Source organism: Diceros bicornis, chromosome 5 (assembly GCF_020826845.1).
Source record: "Diceros bicornis minor isolate mBicDic1 chromosome 5, mDicBic1.mat.cur, whole genome shotgun sequence".
Classification (NCBI taxonomy): Eukaryota; Metazoa; Chordata; class Mammalia; order Perissodactyla; family Rhinocerotidae; genus Diceros; species Diceros bicornis.
In genome coordinates this window covers 39,353,168-39,380,040 of record NC_080744.1, presented here as the reverse complement: position 1 = coordinate 39,380,040, position 26,873 = coordinate 39,353,168, and the positions used below count along the sequence as shown (strand labels likewise).

General features: G+C 38.5%; 1 protein-coding gene across 22 annotated transcripts in view; it reads right to left on the bottom strand.

The window, feature by feature from the left end:
• MGA (MAX dimerization protein MGA) overlaps positions 1-26,873 on the bottom strand; it is a 156,877-nt gene that overhangs the window by 51,704 nt on the left and 78,300 nt on the right. For all 22 annotated transcript variants that reach the window (XM_058541294.1, XM_058541295.1, XM_058541292.1 and 19 more), the window contains exon 3: positions 809-1,757. In XM_058541294.1, the coding sequence (XP_058397277.1) occupies positions 809-1,757 (949 nt within the window). The remainder of the gene's footprint in view (positions 1-808; positions 1,758-26,873) is intronic.

Here is a 26,873-nt window from a genome sequence, read left to right as displayed (position 1 = left end):
AAAATGTAGTTCATATCACTTCTAAAAGTTTAAAAGTAAACCAGGAACATTTTTTTCTTTTTGATACTTTTTGATATTTTCTAAATGTTCTACATGAACAACATTTTAATAATCAGAAAGAAGAAAGCAAAGAATCTGAATATAATATACTCATGTAAATGACCTAAAACTATATTTATGCCAGTTTGAATACTGATTTCTTAGAGCCTATGTAAAAATAGCTTACTCAGCAATTAACACAGAAGGAGCAAAAGACCAGATAGAGAGAACTGAACCTCTGCGTAGCCAGTTTAGAAAGACTATGCTTCTATAAAAATCTAAGAAAAATAAGCTAGTTGAAGAGTGGAGTAAAATAAACAAAGAAACTACCAATGTGTAAGACAGCAGAATTAATAAGCCTACTAATATTTGGAAATCCAATGGTACTCTGCTATTGCTGATGAAAATCAGGGGATCGGGTGTCCCAAAAGAGTTAGTGAACTTTTCATGTATTTATGCTTCTTTCAAGTCCATAATAACGAAAATTCCAGTAAGATCCAAAGATTTTAAAAGTTCCAGCTAAATATAATGCAAAAATCATGAACTGAGATCAAAGCAGGCACAATTTTTTAAGTCCACTCAAAAAAAATATCTTAAGTGATGCCTGTTAACTAAACCAAGCATTCTGGAGACACTCCTCTCTCCAGGCACATACCCTCACATAATGGATGCATTCACAAAAACCAAATTCTAAGTTAGTTATCAGCCAGTATACAATTCAAGAATGACTATTTGGCCTTTGAAAGAATGCTGAAAATGACAATCTTACCTTCGATTCAAAGGAAACAAAGAGAACACCATCCACATCTTCCAGATCAGGCTTCACATCTGGAAATGTACTCCCAGGGCCCATAGGAGTGTTCTTGGTAGAAGTTAAAGATTTTCCTATGTTTTTAGGTGGTCGCCCTGCCTTAGAGAGTTTTAATTTTCGTGGCCTTCCTCTTTTTCCAGGGACATTTGAAGAGGTATTCTGATTAGCATTCACAGCTTTGGAGGCTGTTGAAATCTTAAGCATAGTTGTCCTTTTTCTCCCCAAGTCCTCTTTTCCTAAAAATGAGTCCCCAGCTGAACTCTCTGAACTGTCAAGTATTCTTTCTGTGTTAAAGTTGTCAGATATATCAGGATATTTCCATTGAGGCTCTTTAAGTGACGGATATTTTTGTACCACTCTGAGATCTGGTGAATGTTTTCTAAGACTATTTTCTGATTCTTTGCCTAAGCAGAAGGCAGTCTCATTGGAATTTTCAACATACATAGGCAAATAGTCTAATTCTGTCAACACAGAAGATTTATCCTTTCGAGATGTGGAAAGCATGTTATCGGGGAGCTCAGAAATCTTCACTGTGCTTTTGGTGACAGCACAGGGCTCCAGATAGACTACTGGCATCTTTCCAGCGTCTAATTTGAACATTTTAGCTTTAGCAACACCTGATGGGCTGTTTGGTAGCCATTTAGAAGACGAATGGTCAGCTTCTAGGCTATCAACTTTATTGTGCCTCTTCAGCTGTTTTTCTAGTATAGGATCATCATCACTGTTTGAATATACATCTGTTTCCTCGTCTGTCTCTTCCTGTTTCACAGTGACCCCTTCTGGGCACTCACCAAGTCCATATTCATAATCATCTAGAGGCTCCTCTTTAATGACGACATTGAAGTTTCCATTCGGGTCTAATGGTGATGCTGCATGGGAGCCGTCTTCAAAATTGTTGGCGACAAGACTGGAGAGACAGGGGAGGGAGGGTTAAAAAGGATAGAACTATCCATAAATAAGAGTCAGGAGAAAAAAAGATTGTTGGAAACCAAGTGACACATCAGATTTCATGAGCCATTCCTCAAAAAACATTCTGTATAACATAAGATACTCAAAAGAAGCTTATTAACATCACACTTTTATATTTTCCATCAATTTCTCAAGAAAAAGAGAGAAAGAGTAAAGTTTCAACAAGTGACCCTCTTATCACTAAATCAAAAAGCAAGATATAACACTTGTTTTCCTAATGGTATTTTTCAAATCAACTCAATTTTGAAAGTCAGCTGGCAATGACCCAAAATCAAACTATACATATCTCCACGCTGATTACCAACTGCCAATAAAAGCAATGAAATGTCGGGGCCGGCCTGGTGGCCCAAGCGGTTAAGTGCGCGAGCTCCGCTGCGGCTGCCTGGGGTTTGCCAGTTCGGATCCCAGGCACGCACCGACGCACTGCTTGGCAAGCCATGCTGCGGCAACCTCCCATATCAAGTGGAGGAAGATGGGCACGGGAGTTAGCCCAGGACCAGTCTTCCTCAGCAAAAAAAAAAAAAAAAAAAAAAGAGGAGGATTGGCAGATGTTAGCACAGGGCTGATCTCCCTCACACACACACAAAAAATAGCAATAAAATGTCCATTACAATTACGAATTGCCATAAACATCAGCAAGGGTCTTTCAAATTGCCCACTAATTATTTTTTTTAAATAGAGATAAAATTCATATTACATAAAACATCACATTTTAACCATTTTAAAATGTACAATCTAGTAGTTTTTTAGTATATTCACAATGTTGTTGCCAGGTGATTTTTCAACTTTAAAATAGAAAAACTCACTTTCAGTGTAAAGAATCCACCATTAATTCTTCCAAAATCAAAGGGCAGGGTAATGGAAAGCAAGTACATATGACCCAAGTAGATTTAGTGTTCATAATTCATTAAAAAATAAAATCATCTTTTTAGTTTCCTCCTTCTCCCAATTAATCACTGACAGCATATAAGCTATACCAATGTATCTTGAGGATGCGTTAGAACTAACTAACCCAATTAAAGTCACTGTCTTTGTAAAACTTTCATTTATCTCAAATACGCACAAGCAAACATTCCATCAATGTGTAGTTACTTGGTCCTTGGATGACTTAAGATCTTGACCTTGCTCAAAAATTCTTCAATGGAGCACTTCCACCTCCAGTTAGAATGTGGAAGATGACAAAACCATCACTTACGCCATAATAATGAGAAAACACCAGATAAACTAAAAACCGTCTTTTTATTTAAAGACACTGAAGACCTCTGGACACACATAAGTCTAAATGAACTGAATTCAAAAGGGGGACCAGCCTTCTCTAGGTGACCACAGATTGCTCCTGCTTTCAACCCTGAGTAGCATTTACACTGCCTGAAGCACAACTGAAAAGACAAAACAGTAGCTATAAGCAAAAAATCTTTGCTGGGACACAAAGAAGCTAGCCAAACTTTTAATGCCTGTGTACGGGCAGACCAGAATCCAGAGAACCCCAAACAGAAAATTAGTCCTTGTTCCCACCAATTATCCTCCAGGGGACTTCCACAGAATAACCAGCAGTGATGTAGGAAGCTGAGCATGAAAACCAAGAACTTGTAGTCTCCCAGCACTTAGATCCCAAGGTTCTGTCAGAGAGAGGAGTCCAATTCCACCCTTAACACATCTGAAACCCAGAAGCGAGCTGAAATTAACTAACGCAAATCACCTAAACTAAAGAATAGAGAAGAGAATAGAAAAGATTGTCAGAGACCTGTGGGACAACACCAAATGATCTAACATACTAGTAACTGCACTTCCAAAAACACAGGAGAAAGAAAGGAGAAATATTTGAAGAGAAAATGAACAAAAATGTTTCAAAAGTGAAAGATTTTAACCTGCACATCCAAGAAGCTCAGCAAACACCAAGGATAACAAATACAAAGCAAGTCACACCTAAGCACATAAAGATCAGGTTGCTGAAAATGAAAGAGCAAGAGAAAAACCTAATAAGCAGCAGAGGAAAAAAAGACACATTACACTGGAGAAATAACAATGAGAACAACACACTGATTAGAAACAATGTAAGCCAGAAAACAGTGGAATAACACATTCATCATCAAGTATCTGAAGAGTCAACCTAATGTTCTAGATCTATCAAAAGAAGCCTTCAAAGCTGAAGACATTTTCAGACAGCTGAGAGAATTCAGAAAGCACAAGAAATATCACCTCCTAAGATCAGAAACAAGACAAGGATATTAGCTCTCACCACTTCTACTCAATTGTACTAAAGGTTCTACCAGGGTGATCAGACAAGAAAAAGAAATAAAAGACATCCAGATTGAAAAGGAAGACACAGCCTGCCCAGTGGCACAAGCAGTTGAGTGCGTGCACTCCACCGCGGCAGCCCAGGGTTCGCTGGTTCAGATCCCGGTTGCGCACCGATGCACCACCTGGCAAGCCATGCTGTGGTGGCATCCCATATAAAGTAGAGGAAGATGGGCATGGATGTTAGCCCAGGGCCAGTCTTCCTCAGCAAAAAGAGGAGGATTGGCAGATGTTAGCTCAGGGCCAATCTTGCTCACCAAAAAAAAAAAAAAAAAAAAAGGAAGACATAAAATTCTCTATTTGCATATGACATGATCTTGTATATGGAGAATCCTAACGACTACATTAAAAAACTATTGGAACTAATAAATGAGTTCGGCAAGACTGCAGGATCCAAGCTCAATACACACAAAAAGTTGTATTTCTATACACTAGGAATAAATGTAAAAAAGAAAACTGACGAAACAATTCCATTTACAATACCATCAACAAGAACAAAATACTTAGGAATAAACTGAACCAAAGAAGTGTTAAGACTTCTAAACAGAAAACCACAAAACACTGCTGCCAAAAAATATGACCTAAATAAAAGGATAAATATCCCATGTTTACATACTAGAAGACTTAATATTGATAAGACAGCAATACTCCCCAAAAGTGATATGCAGATCCAACACAATCCCTATCAAAATCCCACTTGGGATTTTTGTGAAAAATGACAAAGTGATTCTACAATTCATATGGAAGTGCAAGAGACCTCAAAACAACCAAAGGAATGTTGAAAAACAGGAACAACATTCTCTGAGAACTCATACTTCCCAATTTCAAAACTTAGTACCAAGTTACATTAATCAAAACAGTGTGATATCGGCATAAGGCTAAACATACAGATCAACTGTACAGAATTCAGAGTTCAGTAATAAACGTCCACATTTATATCAACTTATTTCAACTGGCAAGGATGCCAAGACAACTCAGTGTGGAAAGAATGGGCTTGTCAACACTCAAAACTTCTTGCACACAAAGACATGTGCACAGACGTTCACAGCAACAGTTATTCATAATAGCCAAAAAGTGGAAACAACCTTAATGTCTATCAATTGATGAATGGATAAATGTGTTACAGACAACCTAACAATTGGGAGAAGATATCTGCAAACCATACATCTGATAAGAGGTTTATCTCCAAAATATATAAAGAACTCATGCATCTCAACAACAAAGACACTAACAACCCAATTAAAAAAAGACAAAAGGCAAAAGACCTGAACAGACATTTCTCCAAAGAAGATATACAGATGGCCAATAGACACATGAAAAAATGTTCACATCATTAACTATCAGGGAAATGCAAATCAAAACTACAATGAGATGCCACCTCACGCCCATGAGAATGGCTACAATTAACAAGACAGGAAACAACAAGTGTTGGAGAGGATGTGGAGAGAAGAGAACTCTCATACACTGCTGGTGGGAGTGCAAACTGGTGCAGCCACTACGGAAAACAGTATGGAGATTCCTCAAAAAATTAAGGATAGAACTACCATCTGACCCAGCTATTCCACTGCTGGGTATTTATCCAAAGAATGTGAAAACACCAATGCATAAAGACTCATGCACCCCTGTGTTCACTGCAGCGTTATTCACAATAGCCAAGACTTCGAAGCAACCTAAGTCCCCATCAAGGGACAAATGGATAAAGAAGATGTGGTATATATACAGAATGGAATACTACTCAGCCATAAGAAATGAGGAAATCCAGCCATTTGTGACAACATGGATGGACATTGAGGGTATTTTGCAAAGTGAAATAAGTCAGAGGGAGAAGGTCAAATACCGTATGATCTCACTCATAAGTAGTAGATAATAACAACAACAAACACATAGAGACAGAGATTGGACTGGTGGTCACCAGAGAGGAAGAGGGGAGGCAGGAGGGCGAAAGGGATAATCAGGCACGTGTGTGGTGATGGATTGTAATTAGTATTTGGGTGGTGAACATGAGAACATGACGTAATCCACGCAGAAATAGAAGTATAATGATGTACACCTGAAATTTATACAATGTTATAAACCAATGTTACTGCAATAACAAAAAAATAAAATAAAATGTGGTATATCCACACATACAATATTATTCAGCAATAAAAGGAATGAAGTACAGACACATACTATAACATGGATGAACCCTGAAAACATTAAGCTAAGTAAAGAAGCCAGGTACAAAAGATCACATATTATATAATTCCATTTATACAAAATGTCCAGAATAGGCAAATCTAGAGACAAAAAAAAAAAAACAAAAAACAAGGAGTTGCATATGGAGAGGTGGGGCTGATGAATGACTGAGGGAAAATAGTGAATGACTAGCACAGAGCACGAAGTTTCTTTGGGGGTGATGAAAATGTCCTAAAAACGACTGTCATCATGTCTGTACAAGTCTGTGAATATACTAAAAACCACTGAACTGTAAACTTTAAAACGGTGAGTTTTTTTGTGTGTGAGGAAGATTAGCCCTGAGCTAACATCTGTTACCAGTCCTCCTCTTTTTGCTGAGGAAGATTGGCCCTGGGCTAACATCTGTACCTATCTTCCTCTACTTTATATGTGGGACACCTGCCACAGCGTGGCTTGATAAGTGATGCGTAGGTCCGTCGAAGCGGAACACGCAAACTTAACCACTACGCCACCGAGCCAGCCCCAAAAGGGTGAGTTTTATGGCAGTGACTTACATCTCAATTTTTAAGAAGTTAAAAAAACACTAAAGGAAGTTCTTCGGACTGATAGGAAATGAACCAATATGAAAATAGATACAGAAACAAATGAAAAGACCCAGGAAAAATAAATATGTGTATAAACATAAAAGACTTTTTCTTATATTTCTTTAAATGACAACTAGCTGTTTAAAGCAAATAAAATAACAATGTTTGGGGTGTTTATAACATATATATAAAAGACAAACTATAAGGACATTAGCTGTTAATAAACTTATAATATTAATTCAATTCTACTTGATAAGTTAAGGATGCATATTTTAATCTCTATAACCACTGCTATAGATTGAATTGTGTCCCTCCCAAATTCATACGTTGAAGCCCTATCCCCCATGTGAGAGCACATGGAAAGAGGGTCTGGAGGAGGTAATTAAGGTTAAGTGAGGTCATGAAGGTGAGGAGTCTCCCCTCCCTCTATGTGAGGACATAGCTAGAAGGCAGCTGTCTACAAGCGGGATGAAAGCTGTCAACAAAAACTGAACCCTGCCAAAACCATTATCTTGGACTTTCCAGGCTCCAGAACTGTGAGGAAATAAATTTCTGTTGTTTAAGCCATCCAGTCTAAAATATTTTGTAATGTCAACCTGAGCAGACTAATAAAAACACCAAAAAAAAATACAGAGGTATAGCTAAAAACCCAATAGGCAATATAAACAGACTTTTAAAAACTCAAGTGAAAACAGAGAAGGATAATCAGAGAACAGATGAGGGAAACAAAACAGCAAGATGAAATACTTAAAACCCAGCCATATCAGTAATAATATTAAAATGTAAGTAAACAAAGTCCAATTAAATGTCAAGAGATTTTAACAGCGGACAAAGAAAAAAGTCTCAACTATAAGCTGTTTAAAAGAACCGCAATTTAAATCTAAGGACTAAAAGTAAAAGGAGGAAAAAGATAAAACCATGCAAACATAAAATCAGAAGAAAGCCAATGTGGCTCAATAATATTAAAAAGTAAACTTTAAAACAAGAATACCATCGGAGATAAAGAGAGACATTATAAAAATTTTATGGGCTCAATTCATCAAGAAGATATAATCCCAAATGTATATGTAGCTTATCATATAGCTTCAGAATATGTGAAGCAAAAATTTATAGTGCTAAACAGAAAAACAGACTAACCCACAATTATAGTGGGAGATTTCAACATACATTTCTCAGTAACTGATAGGACAAATAGACCAAAAAAAAAATTTCATTAAGGAGATAGGAAAATTAAACAATACTTTCAATCAAACTTACCTGGTAAGACTTTATAGAACACTATATCCACCAACTGCACAATACATACATCATTTTCAAGTGTACATGAAGTATTAATCAAAATAGACCATATGCTAGACAATAAAACAGTCATGATAAATTTCAGAGGTTTTAAGGCATATGTTCTGTAACAACAATAGAATCAAACTACAAATCAATAGTAAATATCAACACAACATACCAAAATTTGTAGAATGCACCTAAAGTAGTGCTTAAAGGGAATTTTATAGCTTTAAATAAAACGTCTAAAAGCAATTATCTTAGGGGTTGGTAAGCTCTTCTGTAAAGGGCTAGATGGTAAAAATTTTAGGCTTTGAAAGGTCCACACAGTCTCTATGCAACTACTCAACTATGCCTTTGTAGCATTAAAAAAGCCACAGACAATACATAAACAAGGAAGCCACAGCTTGTTCCAACAAATGGATACTGAAATTTGAATATTATATAATTTTCACATGTGACAAAATATTCTTCTTCTTTTATTTGCTTTTTCCCCCTCAATCATTTAAAAATATAAAAACCATTCTCAGTTTGCAGGCCAAAAAACACAAACAGCAGGATAGATATGGTCCACAGGTCTTAGTCTGCCAATTTCTAGGCAAATTAAACTAAAAGCAAATAAAACAAGAAAATAAAGATGAGAGGAAATATCAATGAAATAGAAAACAAGAGAGAAACTGAATTTGTGATTTGAAACCTGCCAACAAAGAAAACTCTGTGGCTTCCCTGATAAAGTCTATCAAATAATACACAACGAAAAAATACCAATCTTGCACAAACTCAGAAAATGCAGGAGAATGTAACACTTCACAACTTGTTTTATGAAGAAAGCATAACCCTGAAACCAATGTATCAGAAATAAAACTACAAATACCCCTCATGAATTCAGATGCAAAAATCCTCAACAAAATATCAGCAAAGTAAATTAGGCAATATTAAAAAGGATGTTATTATGATCAGGTAGTATTTATCCCAGGAATGCAAAGATAGTATAATATTTCAAGCCCTCACCCTCACTCTCCAAAAAAAAAAAAAAAAAAAATCAATGAATGTAACTAACCATATTAACAAAATAAAGGGAGAAAAAACATATGACATTTCAATAGATACAGGAAAATCACTTGATAAAATGCAACACTCTTAACAACACTCAGGAAATTAGGAAGGCAAGTTTCTCAGTGTGACACAGGGCATTACAGCCAACATCATAATATCCAACAAGAAACGCTGAATGGTGGCCAGCCCTGCGGCGTAGCGGTTAAGTGGTTCAGCGGCCCTGGTTCAGATCCCAGGCATGCACCCACGCACCGCTTGTCAGGCCATGCTATGGCGGCATCCCACATAAAGTGGAGGAAGTCGGGCACGGATATTAAGCTCAGGGCCAGTCTTCCTCAGCAAAAAGAGGATTGGCATGGATGTTAGCTCAGGGCTGATCTTCCTCACAAAAAAAAAGTAAATAAATAAAATAAAATGCAGTTAAAAAAAAAAAAAAAGAAAGAAATGTTGAATGATGTTCTCTAAGATCAAACGACATGAATGACCACTCTCAAAACTTTTAAGGGGCCGGCCAGGTAGCACAGTGGTTAAGTTTGAGCACTATGCTTCAGCAGCCCAGTTTCACAGTTCGGATCCCAGGCATGGACCTACACACCACTCATCAAGCCATGCTGTGGCAGCGTCCCACATACAAAACAGAGGAAGACTGGCATGGATGTTAGCTCAGGGCCAGTCTTCCTTACCAAAAAAAAAAATTTAGTTAAAACATAGTACTGAAAGTCCAAACAATGCAATAAGCGATAGAGGGATAACAGGCATAAAGATTGAAAAGGAAAAAGTAAAATTAATTTTGTTCGCAGACAACATAATTGTATACGTAGAAAATCCAAAGGAATTACAAACTAATAAGTGAATTCAACAAAGTCATTAGATACAAGATCAATATAAAAAATCAATTGTATTTCTATATACTATCAGAAGTTGGAGGCTTACACTACCAAATTCCAAGATTTATTGTACCTACTGTCAACAAGACCATATGGCATTGGCAAAAGGATAAGACAAACAGATGGAACAAAATTTAGTCAAAAAATAGACCCATCCATATATATAGTCACCTGATTTTTCAAGGCACCAGTGCATTTTAATGGGAAAAATAAAGTCTTTTCAATAAATGTCAGAAGCACCTAGACATACACAAAACTCTCACACCATACACAAAAACTAAGCCAAGATGGATTACAGACTTAAAAGTAAAAGCTAAAACAACTTCCCTCTTTCAAAAATTTCACTTAACTGGTGGAAATAGCTATTTATCTGTTTTTTTAAACAGCTTTATTGTATCAGTTATATAACAAAATCCACCCATTTTAAGTGACAACAATGATTTTTAATAAATTTATAATTTTGTAATCACCACTACAATCCAGTTTTCCTTTATCTGTTTTTAAAGGTTAAGCAAAACAAGCCTTCACTTTTCTCTTTCCCTATTATCTGTTTTTATGTATATTCACATATAAATGCCATTCTATATCAAGTTAACTTAGTATTCACACAATGATTCTCTCATTATTTTCACATTTCAAGACATTAACTTCCAAAGTGTAGGAAAAAAATCTGTATTTTCGTTTAGCCACATGATCTGAATTTTGTAGCATTAGCTGCGGGCCTTATGAAGCTAGATCTCGGCTGCTACCGCAATAATTACTTTCACATCATCCTAAGGAATTAAACTTGCTAAGTTAGAAACACTCACAGAAAGTATCTCTCCTTATCTTCCAATAAAACCTTTATGCATAATGCAAATTTATCTTGGTAGGAGGATTTTGCAAACATTCCTAAAATGGCATACTTCTTACTAAGAAGTCTCTATCCAAATAAATTAGATCAAAGATTACCTAAGCAAGAATATGGGAAAAATCAATGACTTGTACACATCAATTGATTTAAAGAAAAGAATTCCTTTTTTTTGGCAGTACGTACTCAATGCAACAAATAGATAAGACATATACCAGCCACTCTGAAACACACTTAAAAGCTTTAAGTGCTATGGATAAACGCATTCAGTCAACATTTACTGAGCCCCTAAAATCTATCAGACACATTTTGTTGGGCACAGGGATTACCAAAGTAAACCACAGTCCCTACACTCAAGGAATTTACAGACCAGTGCAGGAGACAAGTAGACAATACAGGTATACCTCATTTTATTGCACTTTGCTTTACTGTGCTTCGCAGACATTGTGGTTTTTACAAATTGAAGGTTTGTGACACCCCTGTGTCAAGCAAGTCTATTGGCAACATTTTTCTAACAGCTATTTGCTCACTTCATATCTCTGTGTCACATTTTCATAATTTTCACAATGTCTCAAACTTTTCCATTATTAGTATATTTGTTATGGTGATCTGTGATCAGTGATCTTTGAAGTTACTACTACTTCATTTAAAGTAATTGTTTGGGGATGCCATGGATCGTGCCCATATAAGACAGTGAACTTAATCAATAAATGTGTGTTCTGACTGTTCTAGCAACCAGCCATTCCCTTGTTTCCCTCTCCTCAGACCTTCCTATTCCCTGAGACACAAGATTGAAATTAGGTCAATTAATACTCCTACAATGACCTCTAAGTATTCAAGTGAAAGGAAGAGTCGCACACCCCTCACTTTAAATCAAAAGCTAGAAATGACTAACCTTAGTGAGGAAGGCATGTTGAACGCCAACACAGGCCCAAAGCTAGGCCTCTCGAGCCAAATAATTAGTCAACTTGTAAATGCAAAGAAAACGTTCTTGAAGGAAATTAAAAGTGCTACTCCAGTGAACACACGAATGATAAGAAAACAAAACAGCCTGATAGCTGATATTGAGAAAGTTTTAGTGGTGTGGACAGATCAAACTAGCCGCAACATTTCCTTAAGCCAAAACGTAATCCAGAGCAAGGTCCTAACTCTCTTCAATTCTACGAAGGCTGAAAGAGGGAAAGAAGCTGCAGAAGAAAAATGTGAAGCTAGCAGAGGTCGGTTCATGAGGTTCAAGAAAAGAAGTTGTCGGGGCCAGCCCCATGGCCTAGGGGTTAAGTTCAGCACACTCCACTTCGGCAGCCCAGGTTCAGTTCCTGGGCGCAGACCTACACCACTTGTCGGTGGCCACGCTATGGCAGCAACCCACATACAAAATAGAGAAAGACTGGTACAGATGTCAGCTCAGGGCGAATCTTCCTCAAGCAGAAAGAGGAAGACTGGCAACTGACATTAGCTCAGGGCAAATCTTCCTCAGAAAAAAAAAAAGTTGTCTCCGTAACATAAAAGTGCAAGATGAAGCAGCAAAAGTGCTGATGTAGAAGTTGCAGCAAGTTATCCAGAAGATCTACCTAAGATAATTAATGAGGGTGGCTACACTAAACAACAAATTTTCATTGTAGACAAAACAGCCTTATACTGGAAGAAGATGCCATCTAGGACTTACATAGCTAGAAAGGAGAAGTCAAAGCCCACCTTCAAAGCTTCAAAGGACAGACTGCCTCTCTTGTTAGGGGTTAAGGCAGCTGGAGACTTGAAGTTGAAGCTAATGCTCATTTACCATTCCAAAAATCCTAGGATGCTTAAGAATTATGCTAAAACTACTCTGCTTGTGCTCTATAAACGAAACAACAAAGCCTAGATGACAGCACATCTGTTTACAACATGGTTTACTGAATATCTTAAGCCCACTGGTGAGACCTACTGCTCAGAAAAAAGATTCCTTTCAAAGTATTACTGCTCACTGACAATGCACCTGGTCACCAAAGAACTCTGATGGAGATACACAATGAGATTAATGTTGTTTTCATGCCAGCTAACACAACATCCATTCCGCAGCACATTGATCAAGGACTAATTTTGACTTTCAAGTCTTATTATTTAAGAAATTCACTTTGTAAGGCTATAGCTGCCATAGATAGTGATTCTTCTGATGGATCTGGGCGAAGTCAATCGAAAAAATTCTGGAAAATATTCACCATTCTAGACGCCATTAGGAACATTCATGATTCATGAGAAGAGGTCAAAATATCAACATCAACAGGGATTTGGAAGAAACTGATTCCAACCCTCATGGATGACTTTGGGGGGTTCAAGACTTCAATAGAAGTAACTGCAGATGTGGTAGAAAGAGCACAAGAACTAGAAGTAGAAGTGGAGCCTGAAGATGTGACTGAATTGCTGATGATAAAACTTTAACGGCTTCATGCTTCTTATGGACGAGCAAAGAAAGTGGTTTCTTGAGATGCAATCTACTCCTGGTGAACATGCTATGAAGACTGTTGAAATGACAACAAAACATTTAGAACGTTACATAAACTTAGTTGATAAAGCAGCAACAGGGTTTGAGACGGTTGACTCCAATTTTGAAACTCTACCATGAGTTCTACTGTGGGTAAAATGCTATCAAACAGCATCACACGCTATAGAGAAATTCACGAAAGGAAGAGTCAATGGATGCGGCAAACTTCATTGTCATCTTATTTTAAGAAACTGCCAGCCACCTCAACCTTCAGCAACCACCACCCTGATCAGTCAGCAGCCATCATCATCAAGGCAAGACTCCCACCAGCAAAAAGATGACAACTCACTGAAGACTCAGATGATGGTAAGCATTTTTTAGCAATAAACTCTCTCTTAATTAAGTTATGTACATTGTTTTTTTAGACATAATTGCTTTTGCACACTTAATATACTATGGTATAGTGTAAATATAACTTTTATATGCACTGGCAAACCAAAAAATTCATGTGACTCACTTTATTGCGATATTTGCTTTATTGTGGTGGTCTGAAACCAGACCCACAAAATCTCAAAGGTGTGCCCGTACAGGGTTATTTAATTTAATACATGCTACAATAAAGATATGTACAGGTGCTAAGGGTGCACACTAGAAGAACCTACAACATAATGCCTTCTGTGAAATTGGTGCTTATTAGATTAACAGAAAAAAAGATATCTATAGGAAAAAGGGAATGTAGAGTACAAAAGAAAACAGAGCTCCTGGAAACTGAAATCTGATAGCTGTATTAAAAATTTCAGTAAGTTAGAAGGTAAATCAAGGAAATCTTACATAAAGTAGAGCAAAAAGATAACAGAAAATACAAGATTGATTATATAAGATAATCAATTCAGGAGATGAACATCCAATTATCAGGAGTTTCAAACAAAAAGAGAACAGAAAAACGAAAGTGAAAAAATTGTCAGAGAAATAATACTAAAAATGTTCCTAGAACCAAAGAACATTAACTTCTTAATTAAAAAAACATATCACAATGATGAGAAGAACCACACCAAGGCTCATCACTGAAATTTCATATGAGGGATCAACAAAAGATCTTAAGAGCCTTCAAATGACCAGGAACCAAAACGGCATCAAACTTCTCAACAGAAAAGGTACAAACTTCCAGTTATAAGATAAGTACGTACTAGGGATACAATGTACAACACGATGACTATAGTTAATACTGCTGTAGGGTATAAGGGAAAGCTAAGACAGTAAATCCTAAGAGTTCGCATCACAAGGAGAAAATTTTTTTTTCTTTTTATTGTATCTGTACGAGAAGATGGATGTTAGCTGAACCTATCGTGGTAAACATTTCACAATATGTGTAAATCAAACCATCATGCTGTACACCCTAAACTTATACAATAATGTATGTCAATTATTTCTTAATAAAACTGAAAAAAAAAAAACTTCTCAACAGGGAAGCGAAACACAACAACCCATTTTCAGCATAGAACTCTACACTTGACCAGATAATTTATAAAGCATGAAGGCATAATAAAAGGATTTTTCAACATGCAAGAAGAAAATCAGGGTTGAGAGGAGTGAAGCAGGGGACTACTATTTTCATTAAAGTAATTTTATTTAGAGGCCAGCCCAGTGGCATAGTGGTTAAGTTCGAGTGCTCCACTTCAGCGGCCCAGGGTTTGCGGGCTCGGATCCTGGGCACAGACCTACACATCACTCATCAAGCCATGCTCTGGCAGCGTCCCACATACAAAACAGAGGAAGACCGGCACAGATGTTAGCTCAGGGACAATCTTCCTCAAGCAAAAGTAAAGGAGGAAGACTGGCAACAGATGTTAGCTGAGGGACAATGTTCCTCAGCAAAAAAAAGTGATTTTATTTAAACATTTTAAAATTCTATGTCTCATACATCTTTTCTGAGGAAACTACTGAAAAACGTACTTGACAAAAAAAGAGAAAACATCCTTGATGAACACAGATGCAAAAATCCTCAACAAAATATTGGCAAACCAAATACAGCAATACATTAAAAAGATCATACAACATGATCAAGTGGATTTATACCAGGGACACAGGGATGGTTCAACATCTGCAAATCAATCAATGTGATACACCACATTAATAAAACGAGGAATTAAAAACCATATGACCATCTCAACAGATGCAGAGAAAGCATTTGACAAGATCCAACATCCACTTATGATAAAAACTCTCAACAAAATGGGTATAGAAGGAAAGCACCTAACATAATAAAGGCCATATATGACAAACCCACAGCCAACATCATACTCAACGGGGAAAAACTGAAAGCCATCCCTCTGAAAACAGGAACAAGACAAGGGTGCCCACTCTCACCACTCTTATTCAACACACTACTGGAGGTTCTGGCCAGAGCAATTAGGCAAGAAAAAGAAATAAAAAGAATCCAAATAGGCAGTGAAGAAGTGAAACTTGCTGTTTGCAGACGACATGATCTTATAAATAGAAAACTCTAAAGAATCCATTGGAAAACTATTAGAAATAATCAACCACTACAGCAAAGTTGCAGGGTACAAAACCAACTTACAGAAATCAGTTGCATTTCTATATACCAACAACGAACTAACAGAAAGAGAACTCAAGACAACAATCCCATTTACAACTGCCAACAAAAAGAAAGAAATATCTAGGAATAAATTTAACCAAGGAAGTGAAAGATCTATACAATGAAAACTATAAGACATTATTGAGTGAAATCAATGAGGACAAAAAGAAATGGAAAAATATTCCATGCACTTGGATTAGAAGAATAAACATAGTTAAAATGTCCATACTACCTAACGCAATCTACAGATTCAATGCAATTCCAATCAGAATCCCAAGGACATTCTTCACGAAAACAGAACAAAGAATACTAAAATTCATATGGGGCAGCAAAAGACCCCAATAGCTAAAGCAATCCTGAGAAAAAAGAACAAAGCTGGAGGCATCACAATCCCTGACTTCAAAATATACTACAAAGTGATGGTAATTAACACAGCATGGTACTGGTACAAAAACAGACACACAAATCAATGGAACAGAATTGGAAGCCCAGAAATAAAACCTCACATCTACAGGCAGCTAATCTTTGACAAAGGAGCTAAGAACATACAACGGAGACAGGAAAGTCTCTTCAATAAATGGTACTCGGAAAACTGGACAGCTACTTGCAAAAGAACGAAAGTAGACCATCTTCTTTCACCATACACAAAAATTAACTCAAAACGGATCAAAGACCTGAAGGTGAGACCTGAAACTATAAAACTCCTGGAGGAAAATATAGGTAGTACACTATCTGTCATCTGCCATCAAGGGATCTTTTCGAATTCCATGTCTACTCAGACAAAGGAAACAAAAGAAAAAATAAACAAGTGGGACTTCATCACATTAAAGAGCTTCTACAAGGCAAATGAAACCAGGATCAAAATGAACAGGCAACCCAACAGCTGGGAAAAAATATTTGCAAACCATACATCTGACAAGGGATTAATCTCCATAATATATAAAGAACTCATGGAACTAAACAACAAAAAAACAAACAACCCCATCAAAAAATGGGCAGAGGAAATGAACAGACACTTCTCCAAAGAAGATATACAGATGGCCAACAGGCACATGAAAAGATGCTCAACGTCACTAATCATCAGGAAAATGCAAATCAAAACCACACTAAGATATCATCTTATACCCGTTAGAATGGCTATAATCACCAAGACAAAAAACAACAAATGTTGGAGAGGCTGTGGAGAAATGGGAACCCTAATCCACTGCTGGTGGGAATACAAACTGGCACAGCCTCTATGGAAACCAGTATGGAGATTCCTCAAAAAATTAAAAATAAAAATACGTTATGATCCAGCTATCCCACTACTGGGTATCTACCCAACGAATCTTAAATCAACAATCCAAAGTGGCTTACGCACCCCTATGTTCATCGCAGCGTTATTCACTATAGCCAAGACACAGAAGCAACCCAAGTGTCCCTTGACTGATGACTGGATAAAGACGTGGTACATATATACCATGGAACACTACTCAGCCATACAAAAAGACAAAATTGTCCCATTTGCAACAACATGGATGGACCTGGAGGATATTATGTTAAGTGAAATAAGCCAGAAAGAGAAAGACAAACACTGCACAATTTCACTCATATGTGGAAGATATACCAACACACACAGACAAACAGAACTGTTTGGTGGCAGGGGCAAAGAGGGTGGGAGGTGAGCACAAGGAGTGGAGGGATGCATTTATATGGTGACTAACAAACAATAACGTACAACAAAAATTTCACAACAGAAAAAAAAAAGAGAGAAAACAAAGCAAGAAAGCTTAAGATATAGGAAACAGGATGACCTACACAAAAGAAAGGTAAACAGAGAGTCAGCAGGATGATAGCAAAGTGAAATCCCAAGGCAGGTTTTAGAGAACAACCAGTTCAGACTGGCAAAGGATGATAAAGAGCAACTAAAGATAGTATCCAGGAGACAAAAAAACTTACTTTCATTAGATGAATGTGTGTGTGTGAGTGTGTGAATGAACTGAGAAATTTCAGGTTTAACTGAAGAATTTGAGAAGAATTAGTACCAGGTATACAGAAAACTAAGAAAAAGAAAAATATAGCAATAATTAACTACTGAAAAAGTTATACAAGAAAATGTGATTATGGTATACTACTTGGCTCAGCAGTATAGAGTATATCATAACATTAAAAAATGGATACTTTTTCTGTGATAACTATACTGACAAGATGCAAGAAGAGTAACAGCTGAAAGACTTGGATTGAGAATTAGTTTGCATTAAGCATAGGATTTAGACAGAGGCAAATATCACAAGAAATGATTAAAAACGGAAAAATAAATTTCCTCTAAGAAGAAAATTAGGAGGTGAAGAGGAGTGAAGCAAAGGAGTATTATTTTTCATCATGTGGTTTTATTTAAACTTCTAAAATTAGGTATATGAACTGTTTGGTCTTTCTCCAGTGTTCCTAGCACAGAGCTTCTAAAACCGTTGGAAACTCGTGAGTGATAGAAGTGTCTTTGTTATTCATGAGCCTACTGGATCACACGTAAGATTATGCTAATGAGTGTGCCCCTGGATAGCTTCATGATGAGGGCTGGGCACCAGAAAGACCAACCCTGCGATTAGAGGATTGGGACTATACAGCAACCTGACCTCCAGGGAGGGGAGGGAAGGACCCTAGGGATTGAGTTCAATCACCTGGCCAATGATTTAATCAATCACACCTACTTAACTAAAGCTCCGAACACTAAGAACAGACCCTCACATACATGATCACCTGAGCAATCCCAACAGCCAATAAGTATTTAAAAAGGTGCTCAGAGAAAAGAAGTCAAGATGGCGGCAAAGGCGGACTCTGAACTCACCTCCTCCCACAGACACAGCCAACTTACAACCACTCTTGGAAAAATTACCCCCAAGAGAGAACTGAAAACTGGATAAGAGGAACCCCTGAAACAAACGACAATCCTAATTGAGGTGGAAGAGGCAGAAATTCCCTTCTGGAGAGAAAAAAATGCCACCTTCACAAGCTACAGCACTTCACGGCCACCCAGGAGCAGCCCAAAGGTATGCAGCCCTCCCTGGAGGAGTGAGGGCCCTGAGCCGGGATCGTGCCCACTATAGGCATTTTTCGAACCCAGCACAACCTAGCCAAGTGACATAATATCTGACTTTGCTTGCCACTAACAACATTGGGGCATACCCACAGAAAAGCTGGTTCACAAAGAAATTAAAGCTGGCTCTTAAAGAGCCCATGCACAAATTCACTCGTCTCCGAAAGCAACCTAAAATCACCAGAAAGAATGGTGCACAGTCCTTTGGTGAACAGAGACTCACCTGATAGGCTCTGAATGCATCTCGGTGAGAGGTGACACCTCTCCAGGGACTGGGACATTGGTGGTGGCCACTGTTGTGGGCGTGCTGACACAGACACTGTCACACACCACTGGAGTTCTCCCTGGGGCCTGCTAGCCCAGGGTCTGCCCCACTGACTAGGGCACCAATTTAATCCAGTTCAGCCAGGGCAGGCAGCCCATCCTAGGGACTGGCCCCACCCAACAACAAGCCCTCGGGCAACTTGTGGGCCTGCATAGATTGGTGACTGGATTCTCCACAGCCTGGCGAGTGGGTCCACCTCGGTGGGGCAGGTGTGCACAAGGAGCGAGTGGAGAGTGTGGGGCGTTGGTGGAGTGTGTGGGTCTCCTGCCTTGGAGAGACTGGGTCCACTTCAGGGGGTCAGGGCGCCCACAAGGGGCAGAACTGTGTTGACTGTGTGTGTGGACTTGTGGGCAGCAGGGCTTCTCAGCTGCAGAAGAATTGTGCTTCTCAAAGACCCACATAGGGTTCAGGCCTTCCAAAGCCTGAAACCACTGGGTGCTCCCATGCCTGAGGGAGCTCCCACCCAGCTGCAATCCTGAGAGAGCTGACAAGAGCTTCATAGGCCAGAGGATTATAGCAATTGTAAGCCCCTGAGCCTAACAACCAGCCACGCTGGGGGCCTACTCACTTAATAGATAAACTGCAACAAGAAGGTGCTATTAGACCTTGCAGCCAACCGTGCTGGGGCTCCCCACACCTGATAAAGAGACCGAAGGGCCCACAACAACTACACACAGCTGAGCATTACAACCAGCTGGACGGGGGACAGCTCAGCCTCCCTGGGCACCTCCGGTAAGAGCAACTCCGCCACAACAGAAGGACACACATAGCCTACACAGGGGTCACTCCTGGAACATTTTGAACTGGTGACGAAAGGGAAGCACACTGCCAAGTCTCATAAGGCATCACTTATATAAGGTCACCTCTCCAAGATCAGGAGACGTAGCTGAGCTACCAAATACTTAGACACAAGAACAGGGAAAGAGGCAAAATGAGGAGGCAAAAGAATATGATCCAAGTAAGGGAAGAAAACAAAACTCCAAAAAAGGAACTAAATGAAACAGAAATGAGGAAGCTACCTGACAGAGAGTTCAAACAAAGAGTGTTAAGGATGCTCGCTGATCTTAGGAGAAGAACGGATGAACTCAGTAAGAACATCAACAAAGAAATGGAAGATGTAAAAAAATGAACCAATCAGAAATGAATACAATACTGGACATGAAAAACTCACTAGAGGGACTCAAAAGCAGAGTAGAGGATACAGAAGAACTGATCAGTGAGTTGGATGAAAGACTAGAAGAAGACACCCAAGCTGAACAGATAAAACAAAAAAGAATTAAAAAGAGTGAAGACAGTCTAAGGGACCTATGGGACAACATCAAGCGCACTAACATCCGTGTTATAGGTGTCCCAAAAGGAGAAGAGCGAGAGAAAGGAGCAGAGAATCTATCTGAAGAAATAACAGCTGAAAACTTCCCTAACCTAAGGAAGGAAACAGACATCCAAGTACAGGAAGCACAGAGAGCAGCAAACAAGATAAACCCAAAGATGCTCACACCAAGACACATCATAATTAAAATGTCCAGAATTAAAGATAAAGAGAGAATCCTAAAAGCCGCAAGAGAAAAACAAGTTACATAGAAAGGAAACCTCATAAGGCTATCAGTTGACTTCTCAGCAGAAACCTTACAGACTAGAAGAGAGTGGCATGATATATTTCAAGTACTAAAAGAAAAAACCTACAGCCAAGAATTCTCTACCCAGCAAGGTTATCATTCAAAATGGAAGGAAAGATAAAAAGTTTCTCAGACAAGCAAAAATTAAAGAAGTTTTTCACCAAGAAACCAGTTCTACAAGAAATGCTAAAGGGACTTATCTAAAGAGGAAAGAGAGGACCACAAATAGGAAAAATTATCTATTTCCATGATAAAAGGGTAACAGATACAAACACACAAAAAAAGAGGTTAGATACAATATCCAAAACATAAAATGTGGGAGGAGGGGAGTTAAAGAGTAGAGCTTTCAGATAGAGGTCAAACTAAAGAAACCAACAACTTAATATAGACTGCTATATACATAGGTTACTGTATATGAACCCCATGGTAATCACAAACCAGAACCTATAATAAACACACAAAAAACTAAAAGAAAGGAATCCAAACCTAATACTAAAGCCATCAAACCACAAGGGACGAGAGCAACAGAAGAAGAAAGGAACAAATAACTACTACTAAAACACGAAGGGAAAAAAAACTTAAAAAAATGACAATAAGTACACATTTATCGATAGCTACTTTAAACGTCAATGGACTAAATGTTCCAATTAAAAGGCACAGGGCGGCTGATTGGATAAAAAAACAAGACCCATATATATGCTGCATACAAAAGACATACTTCAGACCTAAAGACACTCACAAACTGAAAGTGAAGGGATGGAAAAAGAGAATCCACGCAAATGGCAATGAAAAGAAAACTGGGATACAATACTCATATCAGACAAAATAGACTTTAAAACAAAAATTGTAAGGGGCCGGCCCAGTGGCACAAGCAGTTAAGTGTGTGCGCTCTACTTCAGCAGCCTGGGGTTCACAAGTTCGGATCCCAGGCGCACACCAATGCACTGCTTGTCAAGCCATGCTGTGGTGGCGTCCCACATAAAAAGTAGAGGAAGATGGACACAGATGTTACCTCAGGGCCAATTTTCCTCAGCAAAAAAATAGAGGAGGATTGGCGTCGGATGTTAGCTCAGGGCTGATGTTCCTCGCACACACAAAAAAACACCTGTAACGAGAGACAAAGAAGGGCACTGCATAATGATCAAGGGAACAATCCAACAAGAGGATATAACACTTGTGAATATCTATGTACCCAACGCAGGAGCACCTAAATATATAAAGCAATCATTAACAGACATAAAAGGAGAAACAGACAGCCACACAACAATGGTAGGGGACTTGAACACTCCACTCATGCCAATGGATAGATCATCCAAACAGAAGATCAGTAAGGAAACACTAGCCTTAAATGACACACTAGAACAGATGGACCTAGTAGATATATACAGAACATTCCATCCAAAAACTAAAGAATACACAAAGAATTCTTTTCAAATGCACATGGAACATTCTCCAGGACTGATCACGTATTAAGGAACAAAACAAGTCTCCAGAAATTTAAGAAGATTGAAACAATACCACTCATCTTTTCTGACCACAATGGTATGAAAGTAGAAATCAACTATAGGAAGAAAACCAGAAAAGCCACAAATATGTGAAGATTAAACAAAATGCCACTGAACAACGACTGGGTCAACAAAGAAATCAAAGGAGAAATCAAAAAATACCTGGAGACAAACAAAAATGAAAATACAACATGCCAGAATTTATAGGACACAGCAAAAGCGGTTCTAAGAGGAAAGTTTATAGCAATGCAGGCCTATCTCAACAAACAAGAAAAATCTCAAATAAACAATCTAATAGCACACCTAAAGGAATTGGAAAAGAAGAACAAACAAAGCCCAAAATCAGTAGAAGAAGGGAAATAACAAAAATCAGAGCAGAAATAAATGAAATAGAGACTAAAAAGCCAATAGAAAAAAATTAATAAAACCAAAAGCTGATTCTTTGAAAAGATAAACAAAATTGACAAACCTTTAGTTAGAGTCACCAACAAAAAAAGAGAGAAGGCTCAGGGGCCGGCCCGGTGGCGCAAGCGGTTAAGTGCGCGCGCTCCGCTGCGGCGGCCCAGGGTTCGCTGGTTCGGATCCCGGGCGCGCACCGACGCACTGCTTGGTAAGCCATGCTGTGGCGGCGTCCCATATAAAGTGGAGGAAGATGGGCACCGATGTTAGCCCAGGGCCGTCTTCCTCAGCAAAAAAAAAAAAAAAAGAGGAGGATTGGCGGATGTTAGCTCAGGGCTGATCTCCTCACAAAAAAAAAAAAAAAAAAAAAAGAGAGAAGGCTCAAATAAGTAAAATCAGAAATGAAAAAGGAGAAATTACAATGGACACCTCAAAAATACAAAAGATTATAAGAGAATACTCTTAGAATCAAATCACACAACCTTCCAAAACTGAATCAAGAAGACATAGAAAATTTGAATAGACCAATCACCAGTAAGGAGATTGAAACAGTAATCAAAAACCACCCCAAAAATAGAAGTCCACGACCAGACAGCTTCCGTGAATTCTACCATTCATCGAACTTCCTGGTGAATTCTACCAAACATTCAAAGACGACTTAATACCTATCCTTCTCAAACTCTTCCAAAAAATTGAAGAGGAGGGGAAGCTCCTTACTCATTCAACGAAGCCAACATTACCCTGACACCAAAACCAGATAAGGACAACACAGAAAAAAGAAAATTATAGGCCAATATCACTGATGAACATCGATGCAAAAATCCTCAACAAAATACTACCAAATCACATACAACAATACATTAAAAAGATCATACACCATGATCAGGTGGGATTTATTCCAGGGAAGCAGAGATGGTTCAACATCCACAAATCAATCCATGTGATACACCACATTAATAAAATGAATAAAAATCACGTGATCATCTCAATAGATGCAGAGAAAGCATTTGACAAGATACAGTATTCATTTATGATAAAAACTCTGAATAAAATGGGTATAGAAGGAAAGTACCTCAACATAATAAAGGCCATAGATGACAAACCCACAGCTAATATCATCCTCAACGGTGAAAAACTGAAAGCTATCCCTATAAGAACAGGAACCAGACAAGGATGCCCACTCTCACCACTCCTGTTTAACATAGTATTGGAAGTCCTAGCCAGAGCAATCAGGCAAGAAAAAGAAATAAAAGGGATCCAAATTGGAAAAGAAGAAGTGAAATTGTCACTATTTGCAGATGACATGATTTTATATATAGAAAACCCTAAAGAATCCACCAAAAAACGTTTAGAAGTAATAAATGACATGGTAAAGTTGCAGGATACAAAATCAACATACAAAAATGAGTTGCATTTCTATACTAACAACGAAGCAGCAGAAACACAAATTAAGAATACAATCCCATTTACAACTGCAACAAAAAGAATAAAATACCTAGGAATAAACCTAACCACAGAGATGAAAGATCTGTACACTGAAAACTATAAAACATTGCTGAAAGAAACTGAAGACACAAAGAAACAGAAAGATATTCCATGCTCTTGGATTGGAAGAATTAACATAGTTAAGATGTCCAAGCTTCCTAAAGCAAACTATAGATTCAATGCAATCCCCATCAAAGTTCCAACAACATTTTTCATAGAAATAGAACAAAGAACCCTAAAATTTATATGGAAGAACAAAAGACCCCACATAGCCAAAGGAATCTTGAGAAAAAAGAACAAAGCTGGAGGTATCACACTCCCTGATTTCAAAATATACTACAAAGCTACAGTAACCAAAACAGTATGGTACTGGCACAAAAACAGACATACAGATCAATGGAACAGAATTGAGAGCCCACAAATAAACCCACACATCTATGGACAGCTAATTTTTGACAAAGGAGCCAAGAACATACAATGAAGAAAGGAAAGCCTCTTCAACAAATGGTGCTGGGAGTTGAACTGGACAGCCAGATGCAAAAAAAATGAAAGTAGACCACTATCTCACACCATACACAAAGATTAGCTCAAAATGGATTAAAGACTTGAATGTGAGACCTGAAACCATGAAACTTCTAGAAAAAAACATAGGAAGTACACTCTTCGACAGGGGTGTCAGCAACATATTTTCAAGCACCATGTCGGGCCAGGCAAGAGAAACAATAGAAAAAATAAACAAATGGGACTACATCAAACCAAAAAGCTTCTGCACACTGAAGGAAACCATCAAAAAAACGAAAAGACAACCTAACAATTAGAAGAAAGTATTTGCAAACCATATATCTGATAAGGGGTTAATCTCCAAAATACATAAAGATCTCATACATCTCAACAACAAAAAAACTAACAACCCAATTAAAAAATGGGCAAAGACCTGAACAGACATTTCTCCAAAGAAGATATACAGATGGCCAACAGGCACATGAAAAGATGTTCAACATCATTAACTATCAGGAAAATGCAAATCAAAACTACGATGAGATACCACCTCACGCCCGTCAGAGTGGCTATAATTAACAAGACAGGAAACAACAAGTGTTGGAGAGGATGTGGAGAGAAGAAAACTTTCATACACTGCTAGTGGGAGAGCAAACTGGTGCAGCCACTATGGAAAACAGTATGGAGATTCCTCAAAAAATTAAAGATAGAACTACCATCCGACCCAGCTATTCCACTGCTGGGTATTTATCCAAAGAACGTGAAAACACCAGTGCATAAAGATACACGCATCCCTGTGTTCACTGCAACGTTATTCACAATAGCCAAGACTTGGAAGCAACCTAAGTGCCCATCAAGGGACGAATGGATGAAGATGATGTGGTATATACACACTGGAATACTACTCAGTCGTAAGAAACAATGAAATCCAGCCATTTGTGACAACATGGATGGACACTGAGGGTATTATGCTAAGCTAAATAAGTCAGAGGAACAAGGTCAAATACCATATGATCTCACTCAGAAGCGAAAAACAACAACAAACAAACACACAGAGACAGAGATTGGACTGGTGGTGACCAGAGAGGAGGAGGGGAGGGAGGGGAGGCAGGAGGGCGAAAGGGATGATTAGGCACAAGTGTGTGGTGATGGACTGTAATTCGTATTTGGGTGGTGAACATGATGTAATCAACGCAGAAACAGAAGTATAATGATGTATGCCTGAAATTTATACAATGTTACACACCAATGTTACTGCAATAAAAAAATAAAAACAACAAAAAGGTGCTCAATTTTACTAATCATTAGAAAAACACAAATTAAAACCACAGTGCTCCCACTTTCACCACTTCAACATACTACTGGAAGTTCTAGCTAGAGCAATCAGGCCAAGAAAAAGAAATAATATGGGCCGGCCCCGTGGCTTAGCGGTTAAGTGCGCGCGCGGTCCTCTACTGGGGGCCCGGGTTTTGATCCCGGGCACGCACCGACGTACCGCTTCCCTGGCCATGCTGAGGCCGCGTCCCACATACAGCAACTAGGAGGATGTGCAACTATGACATACAACTATCTACTGGGGCTTTGGGGAAGAAAAAAAGGAGGAGAATTGGCAATAGATGTTAGCTCTGAGCCGGTCTTCCTCAGCAAAAAGAGGAGGATTAGCATGGATGTTAGCTCAGGGCTGATCTTCCTCACAAAAAAAAAAAGAAAGAAAGAAAGAAAAAGAAATAATATGCATTCAAATTGGAAAGGAAGGGCCGGCCCGTGGCTTAGCGGTTAGGTGCGCGTGCTCCACTGCTAGCGGCCCGGGTTCAGATGCGGGGCATGCACCAACGTACCACTTCTCCGGCCATGCTGAGGCCGCATCCCACATGCAGCAACTAGAAGGATGTGCACCTATGACATACAACTGTCTACTGGGGCTTTGGGGGAAATAAATAAATAAACTTATTAAAACAAAAACAA